General features: G+C 39.7%; 1 protein-coding gene across 8 annotated transcripts in view; it reads left to right on the top strand.

Annotated features, from left to right (window-relative positions):
* Nucleotides 1-25,696, top strand: part of FRYL (FRY like transcription coactivator) — a 252,499-nt gene that overhangs the window by 68,996 nt on the left and 157,807 nt on the right. For 3 of the 8 annotated variants that reach the window (XM_063457945.1, XM_063457942.1, XM_063457941.1), the window contains exon 1: nt 6,484-7,150. The exons of the other annotated variants lie outside the window; for them this stretch is intronic. In XM_063457945.1, coding sequence (XP_063314015.1) covers nt 7,078-7,150 — 73 coding nt within the window. In that variant the 5' untranslated portion in view covers nt 6,484-7,077. Of the gene's footprint in view, nt 1-6,483; nt 7,151-25,696 lie in introns of those variants that run through there. 8 annotated transcript variants of the gene reach the window in all.

The raw sequence follows: 25,696 nt of genomic DNA, 5'->3' as shown, positions 1-25,696 counted from the left end.
CATACACACACACACTTTATCTTCATACACACACACACTTTATCTTCAGACACACACACACTTTATCTTCAGACACACACACACTTTATCTTCAGACACACACACACTTTATCTTCAGACACACACACACTTTATCTTCAGACACACACACTTTATCTTCAGACACACACACTGTATCTTCATATACACACACACTTTATCTTCATACACACACACTTTATCTTCATACACACACACACTTTATCTTCATACACACACACACTTTATCTTCATACACACACACTTTATCTTCATATACACACACACTGTATCTTCATATACACACACACTGTATCTTCATATACACACACACTGTATCTTCATATACACACACACTGTATCTTCATACACACACACACTGTATCTTCATACACACACACACACACTTTATCTTCACACACACACACACTTTATCTTCATACACACACACACACACACACACACACACACACTTTATCTTCATACACACACACACTTTATCTTCAGACACACACACACACTTTATATTCAGACACACACACACTTTATCTTCAGACACACACACACTTTATCTTCAGACACACACACACTTTATCTTCAGACACACACACACTTTATCTTCAGACACACACACACTTTATCTTCAGACACACACACACTGTATCTTCACACACACACACACTGTATCTTCATACACACACACACTGTATCTTCATACACACACACACTGTATCTTCATACACACACACACTGTATCTTCATACACACACACACTGTATCTTCATACACACACACACTGTATCTTCATACACACACACTGTATCTTCATATACACACACACTGTATCTTCATATACACACACTATCTTCATACACACACACACACACACTTTATCTTCATACACACACACACACACACACACTTTATCTTCATACACACACACACACACTTTATCTTCTCACACACACACACACACACACACACTTTATCTTCTCATACACACACACACTTTATTTTCTCATACATACACACACACACACACTTATCTTCATATACACACACACTTTATCTTCATATATACACACACACACTTTATCTTCATATACACACACACACACACACACTTTATCTTCATACACACACACACACTTTATCTTCATACACACACACACACACTTTATCTTCATACACACACACACACACTTTATCTTCATACACACACACACACACACACACACACACACTTTATCTTCATACCCCCACACACACTTTATCTTCATACACACACACACACACACACACACAAACACACTTTATCTTCATACCCCCACACACACACACGCACTTTATCTTCAGACACACACACACTTTATCTTCAGACACACACACACTTTATCTTCATACACACACACACACACACACACACACACACACACACACGTTATCTTCATACACACACACACACACACACGTTATCTTCATACACACACACACACACACACACACACGTTATCTTCATACACACACACACACACACACGTTATCTTCATACACACACACACACACACACACGTTATCTTCATACACACACACACACACACACACGTTATCTTCATACACACACACACACACACACACGTTATCTTCATACACACACACACGTTATCTTCACACACGTTATCTTCACACACGTTATCTTCACACACGTTATCTTCATACACACACACACACGTTATCTTCATACACACACACACGTTATCTTCATACACACACACACGTTATCTTCATACACACACACACGTTATCTTCATACACACACACACACGTTATCTTCATACACACACACACACACACACACACACACACGTTATCTTCATACACACACACACACACGTTATCTTCATACACACACACACACACGTTATCTTCATACACACACACACACACGTTATCTTCACACACGTTATCTTCATACACACACACACACACACACACACGTTATCTTCATACACACACACACACACGTTATCTTCATACACACACACACACACACACGTTATCTTCATACACACACACACACACGTTATCTTCATACACACACACACACACGTTATCTTCATACACACACACACACTTTATCTTCATACACACACACACACTTTATCTTCATACACACACACACACTTTATCTTCATACACACACACACACACTTTATCTTCATACACACACACACACACTTTATCTTCATACACACACACACTTTATCTTCATACACACACACGCACACACTTTATCTTCATATATATATATATATATATATACACACACACACTTTATCTTCATACAAATACACACACTTCTTTATCATATTTATATATACATATATATACACGCACAGTTTTTCTCCGCACACATGCATGCACATTTATCCTCCACACTCACACTTTATCCTTCACCCCCTCTTTTCTTATTTTTTTTTTTTTTTTGTTTAAGCTTCATTTGTTTTGAGAAAAAGTTTTGTTGTATGTTTTATTTTTATTTCTCTAAGAACTTAGTCTCTTTACATGTAAACAGAGATAAACCTTGGAAATACCAGCCAATCATTATATATATTTTTGTTTAAGTCTCAGAACCCTATTGTAATATTGTAAGCTCCAGAAGCTGCAACACTCCTATTAGCTCAGCAGCTGCCTTTTGCATCACGATGAATTGCCCGCTCACTCTAGTTAATGGGGAAGGGAGTTATTGTCCTTTTTGGCTTCCAAATGATTGAGTGCCAGTATGAAATGCAGCACATTTGCTGTGCTGGACACGCACACTTGTGTGAAACATCCAGAAGTTTTTAAAGCTTCAGTGTTTATACAGCTCATTTGTATATGGAAAAATAAGCAAGACGTGTTTTGTAGAGCAAAGGGGCGCTGTTAGATAGTCAAAAGTTACTTGTCTCTTCCTTCTAACACTCACAGGGTTAAACCAGTGTTTTCTGGATGTTGCTGTTCTTTTATACATTTCACAATGTGAAGAATTTTGTTTTTGGCTGCATACACATGGGCTTGAGATAATGTCTGCTACCACGTGGTTTTAACTTTGGCTACGCTGGTTGGCAGATGATATAAAATGTCAGGTGCTAGTGAGAAGGGCTCAACTTTAGGCGTTGTTCAGTCAAATGCAGTGTCTGCTGTGCACTGTCATAATATTTGCCTTTTTTATTTTTTTTAAGTGATAGCACTAGCAGTGTAGTTTAGTCTTCAGTGTGACCTCAGGAAATGGTTTGTTGTCTAATAATGTGCAGAGTGATGGATGGCTGAGTTGGTTACTGTTCTGACAGCCAGATTAAACTGCATTTGTGGCTCTGTAGTGTTTGATGTAAAAATACTTGAAATACATAGGGTATATAGGGTGTTGATATTTAAAAAAAAAAAAAAAAAAAAAAAGGTGCAGATTTGTGTCTAAGGACTTTAACCAACTTTGCAAAATGGAAAGTGTTTGGATTTTTTTTTTTTTTTTTAATGGTATTTTTGGTATGATGGGAAATGCTATCCGAGCAATGCATTTTCATTAAATTAGTATGGTAGAACAGGTATTGTCCGACAATTTCAGCAATGACTTAGGTTTGCTGGGAATAGCCAGCAAAATTGGAGGTATGCGTCTTTTCTCTTTTAATTTAAATTTTTCTTCTGATTTTATTATAGAAAGGTTAAGAAAAATAAAGCCAGCAAATGCTGTTCTGTAATAATGCAGGTTTAACAATGAAAAAAGTAAATGTAAGAAAAAAAAAAAAGTAAGGGCAATGTTGAAGAAAAGTCAACTTTGACAATTCATGATGAAGTACCGCTTCATTGCTGTTAAACACCGTATTGCACATGGCGCAACCCTTTGTATTAGGCCAGTAAGTCACCCACCAGAACTAGACTTCACAGGATTCAGAATATGTTTTGTGAAATGTGACTGACCGTTTGCCCATAGGGTTGAATTTTGGACATAACTATAAACAACCGGGTTATGGCTCAAAACTAATTTGTTCTAGTTTAGACAAAAGATTGTCCGTGGTGGAATGCCAATTTCCTGGTCTAGATAAATGTAAAATTAAGATTTGAAATGCATTATCTGTTCTAGTTCATATACAGAAACTGGGACAGTATAAACTGTTTTGTAACTTTATGGTTGCCTTTTCATCAAAGATGGTCTATGCTGCATACACTTTGTTTTATATCAATTGAGCAGCTGCTGCGGTTTCATTCTTTTTTCAGTAGGATCTGGTTCTACTCTGGTAATCAGACTCTGATTGGCTGCTGACATCACTTATTTTCTGCAGCCTTGTTTTGTCCTTGAAATTTGCAACCTATGTACCATTTTCAGTTATCTGTAAACTATTGCTAAAAAAAAAAAAAAAAAAGAGCAATGGGAAATGATGAGTAATTGGGACTGTGTTGAACAAATGCAACTATAGTAATTTGTATCAAGTGATTTTATTTGCATGTTGCTAAGGGTCAGGAAGAGGGACCTTGAAAACAATGGATTTGTTTTAAATCCTTTTTATACTCTTATCTAATTGGAAGCGTAATACTTCCTACATAGGATATTGCATTTACCATTTCCTCTCACCTTTTGTCCATAAGAGTCATTTAAAGAAGATTTGCTGTCCTCCTTTGCTCTCATGGTATTTTCACAATCTAGATTTGTGTTGCCACTGGTGGGATAACTAGAGAACAAGATGGCCTGTACAGTCTTTGTAATAGTACTAATGATACAGTAGCATCGGGAACATGACTCATTTTAATGCACATTTGATTCTTCTCAAAGATTCTGTATTCAGCCCCATCGACATTTAGTGATGTAGAATTTTTTTTTTTTCTCGCATGGTTAGATGTGAAAGCTGCTTTATAAAAATGGGTACTCTGCATCTTTATTTAAATGTTCTTTTTAGGTAACTAGTAACCTGCAATTTTATTCAGGCACGATGTGACTTGGACTGGCGTAATTCAAAGTCGTTATTTGCTACAAAGGAATAACCTTCATTCTAACCCTATGTGAAACACATTTAAAAAACCTTACCTTACTCCTTAGACATAGCAAAGTGACTATTTTTTTCTTTCTTCAAATTTCCCATAACTGTTTTCACATCAACTATCCATCGCTGAAGGGTATTACAAACGTATTGCAAAGCAATAAAAAATGTAAAGGAACAGATAAAAGTGTGTGTGTGTGTATATATATGTACATATTATGTGTTATTACTGACCCCACCTGTATTAAATGTATCTTTATTCTCTGGTGAGATCATCAAGGTGGATGATGTGTCCAATCAGATATTTTGCAGACACACAAAACGTGTGTGTAGAGTCCGTATATGTTGCATGCTGATGCCAGATGTCAAATACATTGAATATTTCAATATTTAAGTCCAGTCATTCTAGTGGCTAAATTAACACTACAATTTTTATTTTATTTTTTAACTGCACTGTTTTCAATTGCAAGACTGCATCTATGCCCCCACTCACCTTATTAAGAGCAAGTGAATGTGGTACTTAGACTGTCCCTTTTAATGAAAAATTAAGCAACATAAACTTTATCTGTAGCTTCTTAGTCCATTATTGAATACAATTAATACTTTCTCTTCCAAGTTTAACAGTTGACCATCATAGATAAAATCAGTCAAATTGTATGCACATAATACAAAGTCTCCCTGATATGTTGGATTTGTAAGTATTTACAGCCAGAACAAATGCTCCATCTTTTTTTTAAATTATTAAGACTCAGTCAGTTTGAGAGCCTTACTGGCATTTAAAACATAGATCCAAGTGGCACTCCAATTTGTCATACACATGTAATAAAGATGTATTTATTTCTTTTGCTTAAAATGGGGCGAGGGATTCCTAAAATGTGTCAAATTACAAGTAAGTGCCAGAGAGACGGGGTGCATAAAGTAATAATATCCACGTCTATTAAAATAATTAGCAGTAATATAGCAATCACTATTTTATTGTTTTTGAGGTTTGGAAGAGCAGGTAGTTGGTTTGGCCAAAGCATACATTGAAAGCACTCAGTGCAATGCTATTAAGCTTTATCCATTCTCTGCTGGGGATCTCTTCCATATTTTATACGGTCTTGTTGCTTTTGCTGCCAGTAATAAGACATATTTGTTTACGTGCATAAAAATGCCAGATCATGAAACCATCTATAGTCTTACATAGAGGAAATCAAGGCTGTTATTGAGCGACTAACTCTTTAATACATTAATAAGCTTCCAGACATAAAACAAGGGCTTTATTACAACTGTTATCTTGTTCCTAAGTGGGTGCTCCAGTAAGGAAACCACATCAAAGGAGCCTTGAGAAACCGGAAAGACACTTTGTTGCAATAAGCAAAGCAATTTGAGAGGCGATACAAAACATTGAAGTCCCAGTGTTCATTACATCACCACCCCAATCCATTAGCCAGCAGCATCTCAAGTGGATTGCACAGTCACAGGCACGACGAGAAGTCACTGCTCAGTGACAGGGTGTGGAGAGCCCTGGAAAGAATGCACTGCTCAGAGACAGGCAGCAGGAGAGGACAAAGAATAGATTACAACTGTTTGTAGACAGCTGCCGATGGGAGGACTCGACACATGAGGTCCTGTGACATTTGTTAAAGTTCCTTTTCTGATGGGATACAAACCTTGAGAGATAGCTTGTTGGCTCTCTGTGCAGAGCCTCCTTTTCTGTTTTACTAACAAGACCAGATCCAAGTTTAGCACAGGGTTAAATTGTCCTCTGGGTTCCTTTCCGTATAGCGACATTATGTTTCCACTGCAGAAAAGGTGAGGGTGCTCTTGAGACCCTCTTGACGGCAAACTTGAAGGGATTTTCTTTTTCCAACCACTCTCCCCCCTCTTTCTGTTCGAGTCCTTCTGCATTGAGCAGCAATTTTACCATAGTTGTGCGTCATTGAGAGGCTGCATGGTAATGAAGCAGCGACACTGGAAGCCAGAACTCTGCTGCCTTTGAGAAAGGAGAGAAGAACAGTTTGACAAAGCAGACCCAAACTACTGTGCAACTGTGGCTGCCAGGGGCACGATGTTAAGCCTACAGGATTCCGTATTTTTTGAGATTAGCATAAAGTCTCTGCTGAAGTCCTGGAGCAGTAATTGTAAGTATAGCTGCACATTCTTTCGTCATTACAAGTATTTTTGTATCCCATTCTTACATGTTTGGTGTCTGTGCATGTTTGCATAAGTAATAGTCTTGTGAAATTCCTTTATCTGAAGCAGAAATCTTGTGTGGGCTTATTGCCAAGCCATTTAGTGTAGATTAAAATAATGTATTTTCTATTCTCCTCTTCTTCTTTTTTTTTTTTTTCTCTCCCCCTAAGCTTTTCGCTGCTTCTGACAAACCACGGTCTCTGCAGAGTCATTTGATACCAGCATAGTTTTGCCAGCACAAAATGTTCTTTTGAAGCGAAATCCCATTGCCCATGCAGAGTGCTGAATGCACATTAATAATGCAGGGGTATTTTTTTTTTTTTTTCCTTCATGTTCCTTTCCTAAATCAGAGCTCTGCTCTTGTACGTGAGCTTATTAAACTGCAGCCAGGTTTGCAAGAATAAATTGTGCATGATGAAACATTGACTGGAATCCCATGCCTTATATACAAATGCTGTATACTATTCCCTTTTAATTCCATCTTGCTTGGCAGACTGTCCAAATGTTTGATGCCTGCTTTATGTTTGTGTGCAAACCAGATGTTATCACTGTACATTCAAGCCCAGAGTGGGGGGGTTTGTTTTGATGAACTTGTCAGCTATTCTATGTGAGGTTGATCTGGGTTGTTATGGAATACCCAGAGCTATTTATGTTCTATAATAGAATACTCGAAGTAAATAAAATGGAGGCTCCATGCCACTGCAAAAGCTTTTGCTTTTGGTGCATTGGAGGCTGGATGATAAATTAATAGATTGGAGGTTACACAATGATGTTGTTGCCAGAGGTTTTGGACACAGAAAGACCCTAGGTCTATGAGGTCATTGCTTTAATGATGGTCCTGTTTGTTGCATGGCTTACCTTTGTAGAACTGTCCCTTGATGCTTTCCTAAACTTTAAGCTGGCACTTAAGCTTGCAGGTCTGCATCTGGTGATCGAACGTTTAACCACCCATGTTTAGGGGTAGTAGAAGTACAATATACTAGGAATACTAGTGAGTTATGTAATACAAAATGTATGTATGCTATATTAAATATTTCAGGGATTACTAGGAGGCAAGAGTGAATTTTGAGATACTTTATACTAAAGGTCCAAACTATTTCAGGGGAATCGGTACTAGTGATGTTGGATATACCTTATACCTGATGGTATCTAAAATGAAACATACATGCGTTATTGTGGAGTGTGAGTGCACCAAGCACATACCTACCAACAGATCTCAATCTTTCAATTCATACACTACTAGACAGGCCTAAAGGCTACTCTCTTAAAGGGCCCATTGTCTACTCACCAAGGACTAATTTTTAGTCTGGGCAGAATTTTCACATGGCTAATGGCCAATGTTATCACTGCATACTGTCATCTCATATAGCCACAAATGAACACAATTGTATTAATCTTATTTAAATGAACTTTGATGTGAGTTTTATTGCAGTGAAACAATGCTTCTCAAACAAATTCCAAACAGAGGACATCCAAATGATGAGAATGTGCAAAATAAAAAATGTAAAGTGTAGTCCAATTTTCAAGAACGCTGGGAACTTTATTATTATCCAGTGCTGGGGAAAGTAATGTCCCTTTCACACTCTTTACTTTCAGGGCAGTGTTTTCCTAAAGGATTGCTTTTGTCTACTTTACTTGCTGAAACAGCAGGTATTTCGTTAGTAAACCAAGTCGTCGTTCACTAAATTGTGTCTTGTCAGGGTTTCAAAGTGACATTTTAGGCCTATATAACCAAATTGGGTAAAATAATCAGAAATCAGACCTGTTTGCAGCTTGCATATTTTGGTTTACAGTTTAACATTTCCAACAACTCACACTATTGTGAATAACTTTAAAAGTGTCTCCCTTCATGGTATGATAGACTTCTCTCTAGTCTTTTTGTAGTTCTCAAGACTGCAAGCATTTAGCCATGTTTAAAAGTATATATGTTTCTATTTTCCCCCTTTGTTTAAGTGATGTTGGAAAAACTTTGAGCCAAACTCTAAACATTGCATTTGTGGTAGTTCATCTATTTACCCAACACAATAAAGATACATGGTCCTGGCTTTTACAGGTTTGCTTATACAACAATATGTTGCTGCTGTGCTGGCTAACGTTTCATTAGAGTTGAGCTTTTTTTCCTTTCAGTAACAACAATGAAGTGACATTCATATGGCCTAGATTCAGGATGCTGTCTTTGTGCCAACATTTTCGGCTTGCCCTTTTTTGGGGGGAATTTTGTGCTGTTCTTTTAACCTTTTAGGTAGCTGGTATAACCTAACAAAAGAATAAACATTAGAGTGATGGAATTTTTCTACTTCTTCCTTCACATCCCTAATTAGATACCTGTGGGCGAGACAGTTGAAGTGTTTTCTTCTTATCTTTATCACCCCCCCCCCCCTCCCAATCTTTCCAAATCTGTTTGTGTACACACATACTCACTCAGATTTGAAAAGTATCTCTATCTCAATATTTCCTAACTCCAGCTCATTATCATGTATAGATAAGATAAAAAACAAAATATAGTGAAGCACTCTATGCACTAGGTTATGGTGCAAGAAAGCTTACCCAACCTTTGCTCTATCAATACGTTTGCCTATTAAGCCAGTGATTTGCAGATTTCAGCTTGCCCCCTCAATGCCAGACACCAGACGTTATGCTATACTTACAAATATTTGTAAAGCATGTGTTGTGAGGCAGCATCCGTTCATGTACCTACCCTGACAGACCATGTGAAACACTTAATATGAATTGAGTCGAACACTTTTTAGTCAGGTCACTATTGAATGAAATAAACAGCCATGTATTAACCCCTTAAGGACACAGTTTCTGGAATAAAAGGGAAACATGACGAAATATTTCCGCCATGTGCCATTAAGGAGTTGCGGAGTTAACTTCTTTTTGAAGTCTGAGCTCTGTGAAAGCGTCTAAAGAGCTGCAACTGTGCCCATGCATGGTCATGAGACTGAGTGAGTGGTGTAAGCGTCATTAATTAGTATTGTGATTTGATAAATCAGTATGCTTACACCACAGTTCCCATTATCATATAAAGTAAAAGGAATTGTTGCTAAGGTCTGAACTACATTTCCCATAACTCGCTATAAAAACATGGGATGGGGAGTGGGGTTTCACTTCCAGTCTTCTTATGACATATTATACGTATTGCTAGCTGAGTGTCGTTTATAGCATCAGTGATGTGTATTGCACTGCAGTGAATGTGCTTAGATCTTGTAAATTACTTTTTCAGTTACACACGTGATAATTTAATAAAATCACATGAAATTACCAAAATACTGCTTGCTGTCAATGGCCACAGTGAATGAAAGTCACAGACACTAGTAAAACAAATGTCCGTGTTTGGCAATTTGAATTGCTGAGACCTAATTAGCTTTACCTACTAAAAATTGAGCTTTGCTATGAAAAGTTTTAGTAGTCTTATTTTCTTTTTTCCTTTTTTTGTTTCTTGTGAGAAATCCTAATTAAAGGGACACTATAGTCACCTGAACAACTTCAGCTTAATGAGGTTGTTCAGGTGAGAACTATAGCTCCCTGCAGCCTTTCTCATGTAAACACTGTATTTTCTAAGAAAATACAGTGTTTACATTGAAAGCTAGGAACACCTCCAGTTGCAGTCACTCAGAGTAAACCAGAGGGACTTCGGAGTATGCCTCCAGCCACTCAGATCTCCTGTGCACGAGCATTCTGTGATTCAGTATCTCCTCCCACTGCATGCAGACACTGAACTTTCCTCTTAGAGATTCATTGATTCATCTCTATGAGGAGATGCTGATTGGCCAGGGCTGTGTTTAAATCATGCTGGCTCTGCCCCTGATCTGCCTCCTTGTCAGTCTCAGCCAATCCTATGGGGAAGCACTGTGATTGGATCAGGCTATCTATCACATGTCAGCAGACTGCTTGTTTTTCCTGAGTTTAACAGCATGCAGATTTACAGCTTCTGGCTAAGATTTTTACTATATTTATAGAGGCATGATGGACCCAGGGGGGCTAGATGGTCGTGTTAACACTATAGGGTCAGGATTACATGTAGTTGCACTGGTGACTATAGTGTCCCTTTAACACTGCTTCCCTTTCCTCTGCTATTTTTACATGTTTACAGTCTATCACACGGGCAGTTGCCTCTTCAGTCCAATAAGGACACACTGAGATCTATACTATTATATTTAAATGGGATATAACGCCTCGAGTCCTTCCTTTCAGTGTTAAACCATTTTAGAGCTTTGAAACACTAAATGAGTGTCTGTGATGATGCACCCACCTCCACCTACACCACCATCAGTGGAATGGCTAAGGCAGAGAATACACTCTTTTCAAGCTATACTGATTTAAAAAACTAATGGGAGGCTCTAATAAGCGGACAATCTCCACTCTGATCTCAGCCAAAAAGGCAGAGCTGCATGCCAGAGACCAGCGCTGTGAGGGAGAAAAAGTAAGAACAATCGCCTTTTTGACCCTGGGAGAGAGGGCTCGGTCATCTAAACAGTGAATAGGGCAATATAGCATTAGGAATACACATTTGTATTTCTAGCGCTATAATGTTCCTTTAAGTTTTATCCTTTAGAACGGTGTAACACGAAAAAGATGAATGGTGCAGGGGAACCCAGACACTTTCATCAAGTCAATGTGATGAACAGTTCCAGTTCCTAGAATGTTCCTTTAACATTGTGTCAGAGGAGTTAATGCATGGCTGTGTTGTGAGTTGGATACACTTTTGGCACTAGACTTAGCTGTTATAATGCCAGAGGGTTCATCAATATTCTTTTTATAATTTTGATTATGGAAATGTATTTATTTATATCTTTAATATGGAACTTAAATATTCCTCAGTATAGTACTGCAATACAAAATGGTGATGATTCCTTCCCATTTTTATATCCTCGTTGAAATCACTAGATTTTTATTAGTGGTACAAGGAGTCTTTAGAGAATTGTTTTATACAGAAGCAGGGATTTTGTGCATTTGCAAGGAAGTTATGATTGACAAAATGGGAATGTTTGTCATGCCAAATCTTTTAAAGCTTTTTCTGTTCGTATTTAATACGGTAAATGAGTGTTCAGATGTAAATGTGAAACAGCTGTTTTTTAGACGTATGAATTGTTTTTTCATTCTCTTGGTTACGTTTATATGCCATGATTGTAAACGGAGCCTTGGAAAATAAACAGGATCTTCCATGTAAGGTAACTGGTTGGCTAGACATGGTTTTCTGAATTAATCCTTGATGGAAAATGTATTTGTATCGTGTTTGGATCTGCTTCTGTGCCCCACCACCACCACCACCACCCATCTTTGTGGCGTTGTGTTTAGAGGTCAACCTTTTGGCCACCCCTGCTTTGTAAGTGTATTTAGCTTTTTTAATCACTATTGCTACATGAATGCATTGTGATTTTTAAATCAAAAGATGATACCTGAGCTGCATCTTTTAACTTTTTAAATTTGGTTCTGCTTATATAGTAATACAAAAATGTGTAAAATAACAGTGAAAACTATTTGACATGTAACCTTAATTTTTGGGACTTTACCTTGCCTTATACTTTCTATACAAGTTGAGACCATGTGGGATAGTAACCCTTTAATGTCTTTTTTAAATATCTTGTGCTGAGGATAGCTAATGTCCAAAACCAAACCTTCCAAAGCTGCTCCTTAATGTAACCCTAATGTGCCAATTGGATATTCAGTTATCACCCAGTCATCCAACAGGCTTCATATTATTTGAACCTGAGATTGAAGTGAAAAACCCGTAGCAGTTATGTTATGTATGTGAATGTTTGGACCAGTTGTTGGAGCCCATATGTACAGACAGGTTGGCAGGTAATGAGGACTTGCTGTTTTTCTGACTATGTCCAATACTGATTACTTCTAATATACCAGACCGCTTATGTATGAGGGCAAATGGATTATGAAAGAGACCTATAAGCAACCTTAAATGTTTCCTATCTCCAGCAAACTACTGTTTTTTGTTTTTGGTTTTTCCAATGGTTTTTCTACTTCATTGTGTCAATGCTCAGGGGCACCCTTTGAGTTGCTTTACTTCCTTTTGGTGCCCTGGATGGTTTGTGTGCTCTTCTACTGCCTTTTTCTCAGTCCACTTAGAAGAAAGTGAGGTAGACCAAGAATGCGGCTGTTTCTCTCCTCCTCCTGCAAATCTCTCGTGGAATAGGCCTTTCAGGACTGCATGGCCAACTTCGAAAGGAATAGAGTAATTTCTCCTGTTCTAGTTCCCAAACAGGGTTTGGGAATGATACTCAAAACTGTTGAGGAATCCCAAATAAGGAAAGTACATTCCTGCCAATCCTGGTCCCCGTGTCAACATGGAGACCCTGCAGTCTGTTTTGCCATTAATGTAAGAGGGCCAGTTCACAACCAGTAATGTATTTTTGAAGGATCATATTCCTTCCTATCATCATATTCTAGTCTACCTAGTCTATCACCCCGCTACAGTCTGTAATGAATGCCGCCGCCAGACAGATTTTCCTCTCTAGTCAGGCCTCTCACACCTCACCCCTCTGTCAGTCCTTACATTGGCTTACTGTATCCTATAGGAGTGAATTCAAAGTGCTAACCCATACCTATAAAGCACTAAACCATTCTAGCCCATCTTATCTCTTCACAGATCCATATTTATGCCCCTCCTCGTTCCCTCCGCTCTGCCCGTGACTACCTCTTGACCGCTGCTCTCACCCGTACGGCTAACTCACGCTTGCAGGACTTCTTGCAGGCAGCTCCCTTTCTATGGAATAGCCTGCCTACCGCCATCAGACTCTCCCCTAGTGTTCAATCATTTAAGAAGTGCCTTAAAACCCATCTCTTTAGGAAAGCTTGTGGCCTCCCAGAGTAACCTCCACCTTACACACCTGTCTCTTGCTCTCTCCTATAGGGCAGCACTTTGCTCTCTCCTCCAGCTCTGCTTTACTCCCACCATTATGATTACTATTTCCTGTCCTAATTTGGTTTATACCCCACCTCCTATAGACTGTAAGCTCGTTTGAGCAGGGTCCTCTTCAACCTATTATTCCTGTAAGTTTTCTTGTAATTGTCCTAGTTATTGTTAAATCCCCCCTCTCATAATATTGTAAAGCACTATGGAATCTGTTGGTGCTATTTAAATGATGATGATAATATCTAGGTCCTCCTTGGTTCCTGCGAGTTGCCTTTTAGTACCAGTTTTGTATCCTTGCCCTTTGGACTGGCCATCGCTCCAATGGTTTTCATAAATATTCTTAGTGCCCTGATGGCATAAAGGGGCACTCCAGACTACTAAAGCATTTTAGGTTGCCAAATATCTTTTGTGTGGTGTGTCCTATTTTTTTCATTTTGAAAAAGTGCAGATTTCAATAGAAATGAACACTTTTATAAATTAACCTTTTTGCAACCCTTGATGTCAATCTTACAACAGGTCCTGTTACTTCCTGGGTTGTTTAGCTCAGTGGAGCTAACCTCAAGAGACAACAATTGTTCAGATTGTCTGCCTTGTAAAGACTTTTTATTGAGCTGCATTGGGAAGTCTGTGATTGGGCAGCCACAGAAAGTCTAGGCAGGGCTAAAAAGGAAGGTTTGCAAAGGCTGCAGACAAGAGAACAGCAGGTTTTGCAAGCAGTTTTTAGATATAAGCCCAATGGGGGAAAAAAAGGCTTAAACTCGTGTTGTCATTGGAGGTTTATTTACTAAACAATGTATTTTTTAATTTATTTATTTTGAATTTGGGCATCTTGGTTGCCAGGTACATGTGTGAAATTCTGGTGAAGGTGGTCCTTATCAGCCTGCCTGTTCAGCATACCTACTTGCTAGTCATTCTGTTCATTCTGCATGGTTGGTGTAACAACCTCACCAAGATCTTTTCTGGTGCCTACCTGGAAATAAGATGTTTCTGCATAGGTTCAGTTGCTCTCTTTCATGTTTGGCTCATACCCCTTGCAGTGCATTTCATGGAGCTTTACTATTTCATGGTAGAGTCCTCGGAACAATTGATTTAAAACATTTTTTTTAGTTCCCACTTGCTTACTCTTCAGGGATCCTTTCTTTGTCAGTGGGGATGGGAATTAAAATAATCTCTTGCAGTTGGTGCTGTGGCTACTGTGCTGCAAGGCTCAGTTTATGTATTTTGGTTCTGACTGGTTGGTGCTATCTGGGAGTCGCCAAGTGCTCAGGGGGCTGGATTGCCTCATAAAACAAAGGAATAAAACTTCTGGAATAGAAGGGAATCATGGCATGTCACACGTCATGTGTCCTTAAGGGGTTAAATAGTGTTCTTGAGCTTAGAGCGATTTAACTGGTTATCCTGGCTTGGCCAGACGTCTGTCAAGAGCTTTTTGTCCGCTTTAAGAAAGACAACATCACTGTTATCGGTTAGATTTATCAGGGGGGTTGGCTGCAATAATGATAATCCAGACACTATTATTTGCATTTAAAAATGCATCCGTCCACCATTTTGGGCCTGCATGCCTGGGACAGGAGTTGCCCGATATCTTGGGTTTGTCCCATGGTTGTCCCTCTGGGTTTTCGGGAGTGTTTCCCCATTGCTTACTATGTCCACCATAGGTATTTCCCCGGCTTGTGGAGTCTTTTTGGTTGAGTTTTGTGGCTTTATTATAATAGCGATGTCGGAGCTCGGGTGCCATGCGTCTTGTCAGTTCAGCCGTTAGCTCCGCCCCATTATATATATTTTTTTTAATAAGGAATGCTGAGGGCTGATTATTCCTTTTTGCCACAGGTTGTCTCCTTCTCGAATATTACCTTGGAAATGATTGTTTCCTCATTTTGTCCTTCACCTGTGAATGACAATGAGCTAATTTTGCATACTTTGAATGTTGTTTGTACCCTCTCATATTCGGTTGAGTTATTGATTCAATATAGTGTTGAAACAGTAGTTTGGAAGTTTGGAATTTTGGCTACAAATCTCTTTCTCACCTGTTAGAATATATTATTTAAAAGTTAGTTTACTTTCTAAATCTAAAACTCGGTGTTTAGTGAATGAGCCCTTCTGATTAACACAGTGTTTTGTTAATAGGTGGACCCTGCGTGTGACCAAGCCTTGATTGTAGATCAGACTGATTTCTGGCATTGAATGCCAACCTTAATGCCAAAAAATGTCACCAATGTTTATCCAATAAGCAGTGGAAAAACACAGGAATAGGCACATTCATATCCAGTAACTTGCGTGCACTGGGATTTATAAACCCACTTAACTGCCAGCATCAAATTTGTCTCTAATATTTTAGAACTGTCACTAATGAAATCTGGAACTAATCTAAGACTTTTTTTTTTTTTTTTTTTTAGCAATTTCTTGACATACTAATGTCTGAAACGGATTGTAAAAAGTCTTCTTTTGCATACAGTGTAGTCTAGACTATTTGTTTAGAAAGTATGTAGAACCCTTATGTCTTGTTGTTTTTTTTTTTTTTTATATGCCATAAATGATTCACTATCTACTATGTTCCCTGGTTCACCCTGGCTACTTTCGGGACGCCCTTCTTGGGCGTCCCGTTTGTGTTATAACATGATGAAAACGCATGCTTTAACCCCTTAAGGACCAAACTTCTGGAATAAAAGGGAATCATGACATGTCACACATGTCATGTGTCCTTAAGGGGTTAAAGTGTCTCTAAGCTTCAAATAATTTTGTTGCAGCACAAAGAGTGGAAATGACAAACGACTATCATACGCTACTTAAACAATTTTTTGTAAAAAGTTTTTTGAATTCTTTATTTTTGTTGTGCATAAGTTTATGTTGTGAGGTACCCCAAAGGCAATCCTCTAGTGCATTAAAACATTTGAACATATAGGTACATGGTAGGTCAGGCACATTTTTGTATGGTTATTAACATAAATCATTCAAGAGGCATGTAATATAAACATGAGCCAATCATTAAACAAAGGTAACAGCAAATTCGGGCTGTATTTTAAGATGAATGCACGTTTTGGCAGAGTGCTAGACCCAAGTATATAGTCGTTTATTCTAAGGTTACTATAGATTTGGTATCTGACTATTTGTAGCAGGTATCGTAGTAATTTTGCAGGAGTGAAACAAGCTAGGTACAAAATTAGGCAGCGATATTCTGCAAATTATGTGCATGTCTACGCTTTAGGCCGCAGATAGTGAGGCATGAAGCAAGTCGCTCTTGGTTCCGTGTGTTTTATAAAGGTTGCAGACCACTAGGTCTGTATCTATAGTTCACTTTAATTTATAAGGCTGAGGTCTGGAAAATTTTAAGATCTAGTGGCAATGCGAGCGCTATGGAGGTACGCGTTCGTAAGAAGAGTATATATCTAAGTTTCGGGCAGCAGTTTTTAACTATGCGCCTTTTAAACGATTTTTGAGTTATATGCTGCACATAAACAAATTAAACACAAACGGTTTCTGACTGCGCTACCTTGGGTTACTACCGGTTAGTGGATGTCTAGACACCTGTGTCTGCTGGAAAGTCTGGGCAGGATGTCATAATAGGATATAAAAGTTTGAAATCATATTTACGCTATACCACATACATGTTGGTTTAAAGCTTCTGCATTGGGATTACTGAAACCAGTGTATTAAAAATTGAGTGGTGATGTCTCTGGGAGTGGGTCTCTTGTAAGTTGCAGGCAGTCAATTTAGAGCGTACCTTCCCTTTGAGAGGCCGGAGATAGGTAAGGGTGTCCAAGAGTAATAAAGTTGCCGTGTTGTTTATCTGCGTTGGATCCTTCCAGAGACCTCAGTGGTCAAGAAAATGGTAAAACTGCAGCAAACTATATTTTGGGGGTCAATGTTAGCAGTCCCTGGTACTGTTGAGGTTAGTCGGGTGGTTGTTCGGGTAGATGTGGGGTACTGCGGGTGTTCCCGGCCACCTTGTATTCATTTCCTTCCCCGTGCCCGGTGTTTTGTAGTGTTCTCCCTGGGGCGTGTGGGGTGTTGCTCCTAGGAGGTGACCGCCGCATAGGAAATCTGCGTGGAGTCCCAGGGAATGAATGGTGCGCTCTTGCCTGATGTCCAGGCGTGGGTGGAGGGAGTATTGTTGGTTGGCTCCATGGGAGTGAGGGATTCGTGTGGCAGGCCCAGAGTCTGCAGGAAGGCCTGTGCTTTGTGCATGCCCTGGACTGTGTGCGTGGTCGTCCCTTGTTTCACCGTCCGTGCCCTGTTGTGAAGTTGGAGCACGGATGTGAGCGGTTTGAGTGATCTACGCCAGGCCGGGGTGCCTCCGGATAGGGGGTTCTTCCCCATAGGGCTGCGAGAATCGTTGCTTTATCTTTACGTTTACGGAGAGTGATTATCACATCTCTCGTGGCTGTGGCCGGAGCATTGGCCGGTTTGGGGACCCTGAAGATCTCTTCTGGAGTAGGTTTGGCTGTTTATCAAAATTGTTGGCAGTAGGCACTCCATGGCTTTTGGCAGATCAGACTCCAATATTTCCACAGGGACTCCCCTGATCTTTATATTGTTTTGCCTCTTGGAGTCTTCCTGCGATGCCAGGCGACGTTCTTGTTGCTGGTTCTGCTGTTGCAATTCCTGTATGGAGTGCTGTAGTGCACAGGCTCCTTCCAGAGTGGAGATGCGACCTGTCAGGCCTTGTATGTCCGTGCGGAGCGCTGTGACATCCTCGTGGATGTGTTTCTGCAGGTCCGCCAGCAGTGTTTTGAGGACCGCTGTGGTAACTGGCTCAGTCTCTCCCGGCTCCCCGTTGTTTCACCTTCTGCTTGGGGTTGTGAGTCGGTGTGTAGTCTTCCTCCATGTCGTCGGATAGCTCCTCGGAGAGGTCCGAGCATCCGCCATGTAGCGCCGCCATGTTTTGCTCACTGGTGTCATGGGCCACATTTCTCCTATCGTAAGTCCTGAAGTGGGATTGTGTGGGCTCGTTTTTTTTACCCTTTCGCCCCATAAATCTACTTAAACTAATTTTAAAGAGCATAACATTCAATCTGTACATTATGTAGTATTGCAAGTAAATTTAAAGGTTGGGAGAAAAACCTATAAAATAGCATAGACTTAAGGACTGACTGACAGAATGCAGCAAAGACCTCCTACAAGTGGTCCTCTTGTAGCAGTGTCTGGTATCACAAAGAACTTTTAGGAACATTTATATGCTGGCATTGAAGTCTGCATTTAAACATCATGGAGATTTGCATTGCTCGGAAAAGTGTCCCCAAACAGGGAATATCCGATTGGGGTGCCTGCATATCTGAAGTGGGTGTCCCAATAGTACAACACCCATAAAGCTGAAGACTCTAACTCTAATGAACAGTATAACGGTAGGTGGGCACACGGAGCTACTTGGATGATCTTACATGATCTTAGGCTTCTAGGTGTCCACTATTAACAGTATCAGGAAGCATGTTATAAGGCTGTTTTGCAGTGTTTTACATAAGCTTAATGTGGGACAGCCTGTCACTTCCTCCCAGCATCATGCAGAAAGACTGCGCAGGAGGGAGAGGAGGCAGCCACAGCATGTGGTGGGAGAGGAGCACTGCAGGAGCTGGTCTAAACCCCTCACCCCACCAGCCAGCAGGACCCCACACCACCCTCCTGGACACTTAAGGTAAACTAACAGGAGGGTGGCTGGAGATGTATATAAAAAAATAAAAAAAAATCACGTGTGTGTGTGTGTGTAAATGATTGTATGCGCACACATCTGTGTATGTGTGTCTGTGTGTGTGTTTTTATGTCAGTTTGTGTATCTGTGTCATGGTCTGTGCATGTGTAATGTTTGGGTGTGTCGGGGTGCATGTGTGTATATGTCGGTGTGTATGTGCTGGTGTATTTATATGTATCTGTGTGTTAATGTGCATGAATATCTGTGTAAGTATGGATGTGGTAGTGTATTTGCATACAGATACACCACCTAGGTGTATACGCCTCTAAGGAGTGGCCACTTGGAGGTGTCCCTAGGGGCAATGTAAACACTGCCTTTTATCTAAAAAGGCAGTGTTTACATGAAAATGCCAGAAGGAAGCTATTATACTCACCAGAACATTAGGCTGTAGTTGTTCCGATGACTATAGTGTCTCTTTAACCCCTAAAGTACTTGAAGAAGCTACATTGTTTTAGGAGTTTGGCATGTTCCATCATTGGAACAAACGCACAAATATAAATCTGTTAGAATTGCATGTAAATATTTATTTTGCTTGCCATGGGTGTAACTTGTACATAAAAATAAATTTGAGGGCACACAGAGCCAAAATTTGCAGTGCTTCCCCTGCTTTAATGCAAGACCAGATATCCCAACCAGCTCCTGGGTGAAATTGACATTACTGTTTTAAGTCTAAAACGTTGGAGGTATTTTAGTTTGTTAAACCATACTCGTTTTCCTGGCACTATAGTGCCCTGAGGGTTGATATATCCAGTCTCATGTAGAAAGAGTAGTGTAGTGGTTCTTTAAAATGTTCTGTTTAAGGGGGAAGTAAAGCTTAAAAATTCTGATCGTCCGGTTACAAAACCATTGCAATTTATTGCTACATCAACAGGAAGCAAACATTGGGAGGTGCTTTAGATGGCATGATATTATGGAAACACTGTAATTAGTCATGGCTTTTTTTATAGACTTTTTCCAGCAAACCATTCTTTATATGCTCAGACATAAAATAATATCTCCTAATGAGAGTATGCAATAATAGAACTTTGTCACCCATGGAATGTGATAAAATGCCATGTCTGTTTGTGTTGGTGAAGAGCACTGCAGACTGGGAATGGCAGCCAGCCCAAAACTAAATGCGAACTGAGCTTCTGTGTGTAAGATCACTGCCCTCACAGACCAAAACGCTGGCGGAGGGGAAAAAACGAAGAGTGCAGAGCTGAAAACCGTAGCTATAAGTCCTGTTTTAAAGGAAAATTGCAAGAATCCTAACCACTAACCTTATTGTAGAAGTATTGTGTAGGAAGCGATCCCTAAAAACGTTTTAAATGTTCGTTTTTATTGTTTTTAATTTTTTTTTTTTATATATATATTTTTAATATTCATCTAATTTGGTGAGAAAGTCTAGCTTCTTCATAGAGACTTGCAAGTTTTTTCTAATTTTTTTTTTTTTTACAGAGAGAATGTTTGCCCTGCTCATGCCATTTAAAGGGATTCCAACCCTTTTCCAAGAAACATTACATGTAATCTGTAGTGCCCTATTGGGCATTAGTACTTAGCACTGGTTTCCTCAGTCTGATGTCACTGCTTCCCTCGCTATGTTATAGAGAGGCATTTGATTGGACTGTTCTCATTGGCTGAGTGCATGCACACTCTCTATGCTGGGGAGGGAAGGAGTGGGTGGTGGCTAAGGAAGGGAGATAGGTTAAGTAGGGTAAGTATTATTTAAAAAAAAAAAACAAAAAAACACAATGATGTGCAATGGAGAGACACAGGGATGCACCATGGGAGAGAGAGGGGGAAGAGGACAGACACTCTTTCTCTTGCAAGTGCAAGGCTCGAAGCTGTGTAGGGCACATAATTGATGTTGGGTAGCCCAGCAAAGAGTTCAGGATTACATCAGTCACATGTGCTAGAGATGCAACTAGTCCCTAACACAAAAGTGCAAATATCTCTGTTTAATATTTCAAGCAGTATTGCTGCACGTACAGAATCCTTCTTCCATGACCACTTTTAAAAGCAAAAGTGTCTGCATCTTTGGTAGTGTTAGCCTCAGTGTGCAGGTGGTATTACTGGAACTTCCAGTTCAGACCTCCTCCCTTTCAGAGTCCCCTAGTACTCTCAAAGGATTTAAATTCATACATACAGTTTTAGTTTTCAAATGATTTGACACTTACATGGGGCACCTGCTATCTAGCCACGCTTCACATGTTTTGCTACTGCAAAGCTGACTGTCAAGCTGGATGGCAGCAAATAGCATCAGCTCATCTGCAGACTAGCTATTATAGCGACTAACTTACCTATTGGCAACCCATATTGCCATGCACCACTGCTGGTCTGGGTGAGGAGTCCTGTGGGCACAACTGTCTGCAGGTACCCGCTTGCAGGAGTTGCCAACCGACGACTGAACCTTGCGGCCTAGTGTGCGGCCTTGACGGGAGACTCACATTACTGACAATATTCAAAACTAACGGTTTTACATAATCCCACAATTAAGTCACCAAAATGAAAAAACCTGAGACGCCAAGAGAGGGGCGCACTGACTGACTGTCCCTCTGAATTTGGGACAGTTGGCAAGTATCCCCGTCTGATACATCACTGGAATTGCATGACAATTTACATTTAGTTTGCGGTTTACTAATCCCTCGGTCTCAGTTTGCATAGAAATAAAAAGTGGCAGTAGGCAGAAAGAGGAGAAACAGGTGTGTCTTGAGGTTCCTTCCGTTGTAAGGCCTATCCACTGTGTATAGCGATCATGTTCCTTCATTTCATATTTAATTCCTTCGAACATGATACCCAGGCCTGACTTCCTGCTAGTACCACTGAGCATGATCAAGTTTCCAAGCAGCTGTGCTAGCCATTCCATCTTGTTATCTTTCATGATGGTCGCAAGTGTGGTAAAAACTAATGAAAGAGGGTTTATGTTAGCTTATTTAATGTTTACCATCTCCTTGTACGAAGTATTATTACTGCTATTCGCATTAATATCGCCAACATATTGTGCAGTGCTTTAAAATTATACAGGAGGAATAACTAACAGTGGGCGAAGCCAGACAAAACTACGTTTATAGAAATCACTACTGAAAATTGTTGGTGACGCTACTCCATAATTATTAACCAAAAATGCTTATCCATACTCGCGTGATTGTACTCACTCAGACCACATTTATTTCTGGGCATCAGCGGTTCTGGCACTTGGGTTCCACACTTGAGCAGTAAACAAAAAAGTTAAAATAGCCAACTTGTATGATATCCTATAAATGTTAACCAGTAATTTCCATGAAGGTTCTATATTATTATTATTATTATTATTTTTTTTTTTTTTTAATGGTTTGTTCATACATGGCAGTAAAACAGATCACATCAAAGCAGACCAATCTATTAACACACAGTTTAAAAAAAAAATGAAAAAATCTTTCAACTGAAAAAATATAGAGGGAAATGAAGAAAAGGACTATAAGGAACCTGGATGATTTGCGTGTCCATGACTGACGCTTCTTTGGCAGTTTTTAAAAATGCTTAATAGGGAAGCATTTGATTGCCAAAGAATTGTTGGATAAGCAGAGTGTGCCAAAATACATGCATGCGCCATAGGCTCCTTGAGAAGCATTGAGTTGGACCAGACAGCAGTAGCATTGATGATCTTGCATGGGCAGTAGCTGCTACAGAGTGGAATCTGTCTCAAGGTCTGACTTTGAATTGTTTTCAGAATCCACTTCTGGTGAAACCACCAAAACGTTTGCCACTTTTGGAGAATGTACCCGACAGCAATGGCATTTTCAGCTCTTGTCAGAGGCATGTACAACCTAGATAGTCTGGTACCATCTAAAAAAAAGAAACACAGCTTGTATGTTGACACCTGGGCCTCCTTCATATGGAAATGGTGCCGTTATCTAATGGATTTTCGAGGCCTGACTCCCAGAGTTTTGTGAAATATAGTTGAAGTTGTCCACTCCTTTTGACATTCAAAGGTTTCAAGTGCTAAATAAAACACCCCTTGCAGAATGTGCCGTACTCATCTACTCTTCAATGTAAATGTCAAGAGCTATTATGTATCTTTTTTTTTCTCCAGATGTGTTTTTTATTTTTATTTATTTGCTGTTGCTCAGAAACCACATTTGAAGCAGTTGCCTTTTGTTTAATCCTATGCATGCACCGTATATAATTCTACATGGTTGTTAATGACATAAAGAGCCCTGTTGTAATAGTACTCTGTATAATAATGCATGGGGAGCTGATTATATAATGCATATACCAGCTTGCACCTGTTGGAATAGGTAATTATCAGATCCTATGCAATTTAAAGGAGTTCTACATACGCTCAAACAACTCATCTTGTATTATCCACTGTAGATTTGATGTTACAAATGACTCGTCTAGTTTATATATTTTAAAACCCTATCCCTGACCAGGTATCTGCTTTAATCAGTCATGCTTATAACTTTAGAGCTGTTTGAAATATTGCTGCTTTAATTATTAAATCAATAATGTATGCATTATTATTATTATTATTATTATTATTATTAAGGGGATTCTATAGTGCCAGGAAAACAAAGCAGTTTTCCTGGCACTATAGAATCCTACAGTGCCCCCCGTCCCATGGCGGTTTATGTGTGAGAGGCCATTGCCGCGCATGCACATTAGATCTCCCCCCACTGGCTGCTGTCCACAGAAAAGGAGCTAAGGAGGACCCTAGCAGCACCGAGGGACATCAAATAACCTCCAATAAGCCTTTTCCAGACTCCACTCTTTTTTGTAACAAGATTTTTTAGATCAAACTTCAGGGCTGGCACACGATCAGACATTGCTGCCCTATCTTGGTGAATCTTCCACCATGAAGGGTGCCCCTTTATATAAACAGGTCAGCATCTTGGAGTCTTTCCAAAAATAGTCTCTGGCCGCTGAAGCCATAGCTCTCCGAGAAGTTGTGCTAAATCCCTAAATATTCCTGCTCTGCCTGCCACTGCAGAGCACGATACTGGTTGATCAGCTCGACCTCTTCCTGGACTAGCATTTTCAATTTGGACACCTACTCGAATTTGGACACTTCCAGTAACGATAACCTCCGCTCTTACTGCACCTCAGCTTGTTCTCTTGTAGTTGGGAGATATATTTTGCAGTATATCCTCTTAAACGGGAGCGTTGTCTCCCAGAGTTCCAACCGGAGGCTGAATGGACACATTAAATTAATAAATAAATGTGTGTGATTTTTGCAGTGTCTGTCACTGAGTGTGTGTGACAATGAGTGTTAAATCAGTGAGTGTGTCTGTTTAGGTGAGCTGCCCCCATCCAATCACATGGAAAGGTGTTTTACTCAACTTTATTCCCCACTCCGTGCCATTCTCGCTGCTGCTGGCCACGCCGCAATCTTGATGATCTCAGCCAATCTAATGCGTTTTCATAGGAAAGCATTGAGGCTATTGCGCATGTGTGGCAAAACACTACGTTCCGCCAATCAGTATCTCCTCATTGTGATGCACTGAATCAATGCATCGCTATGTGTAACGTTCAGCACCTCCATGCAGAGGCATTTCTTGGAGGCTGTCTGAGTGACTTCATTAGAAGTGTTAGTAGGCAACAATGTAAACACTTTTTTCTCTGAATAGGCAGTGTTTTTCATTGAAAAGCGTGCAGGGACAGGCCATAGACACAAGAACAACTACAATGTGTTATTGACGTTGGAAATACCTGGCTCTAACTTTTTTAACTGGCTCCTAGATTCTACGCAAAGTTGTCAAACCCTATCTTAATTAAGGTGCTACTTCTAGAATTTTTTTGTATTTGTTGTAAAAGTTTTTATTTAGCCCCATATATAAACTTGTTTTATGGTTTAAAAAGGTCTTACTAGCCTGTTTTTTGCCAAGCTACAGGGCAGTTCTTTTCAGAATCTTTTTCCACGCGAGTGCACCTATTGTGCATTACCAGTATTAATCAGTTATTAGGTGTGTTATGTGCAAG

Source organism: Pelobates fuscus, chromosome 6, assembly GCF_036172605.1.
Source record: "Pelobates fuscus isolate aPelFus1 chromosome 6, aPelFus1.pri, whole genome shotgun sequence".
NCBI classification, from domain to species: domain Eukaryota; kingdom Metazoa; phylum Chordata; class Amphibia; order Anura; family Pelobatidae; genus Pelobates; species Pelobates fuscus.
Note: the sequence above shows the minus strand (reverse complement) of the source record. Positions and strands in the feature narration are given on the sequence as shown.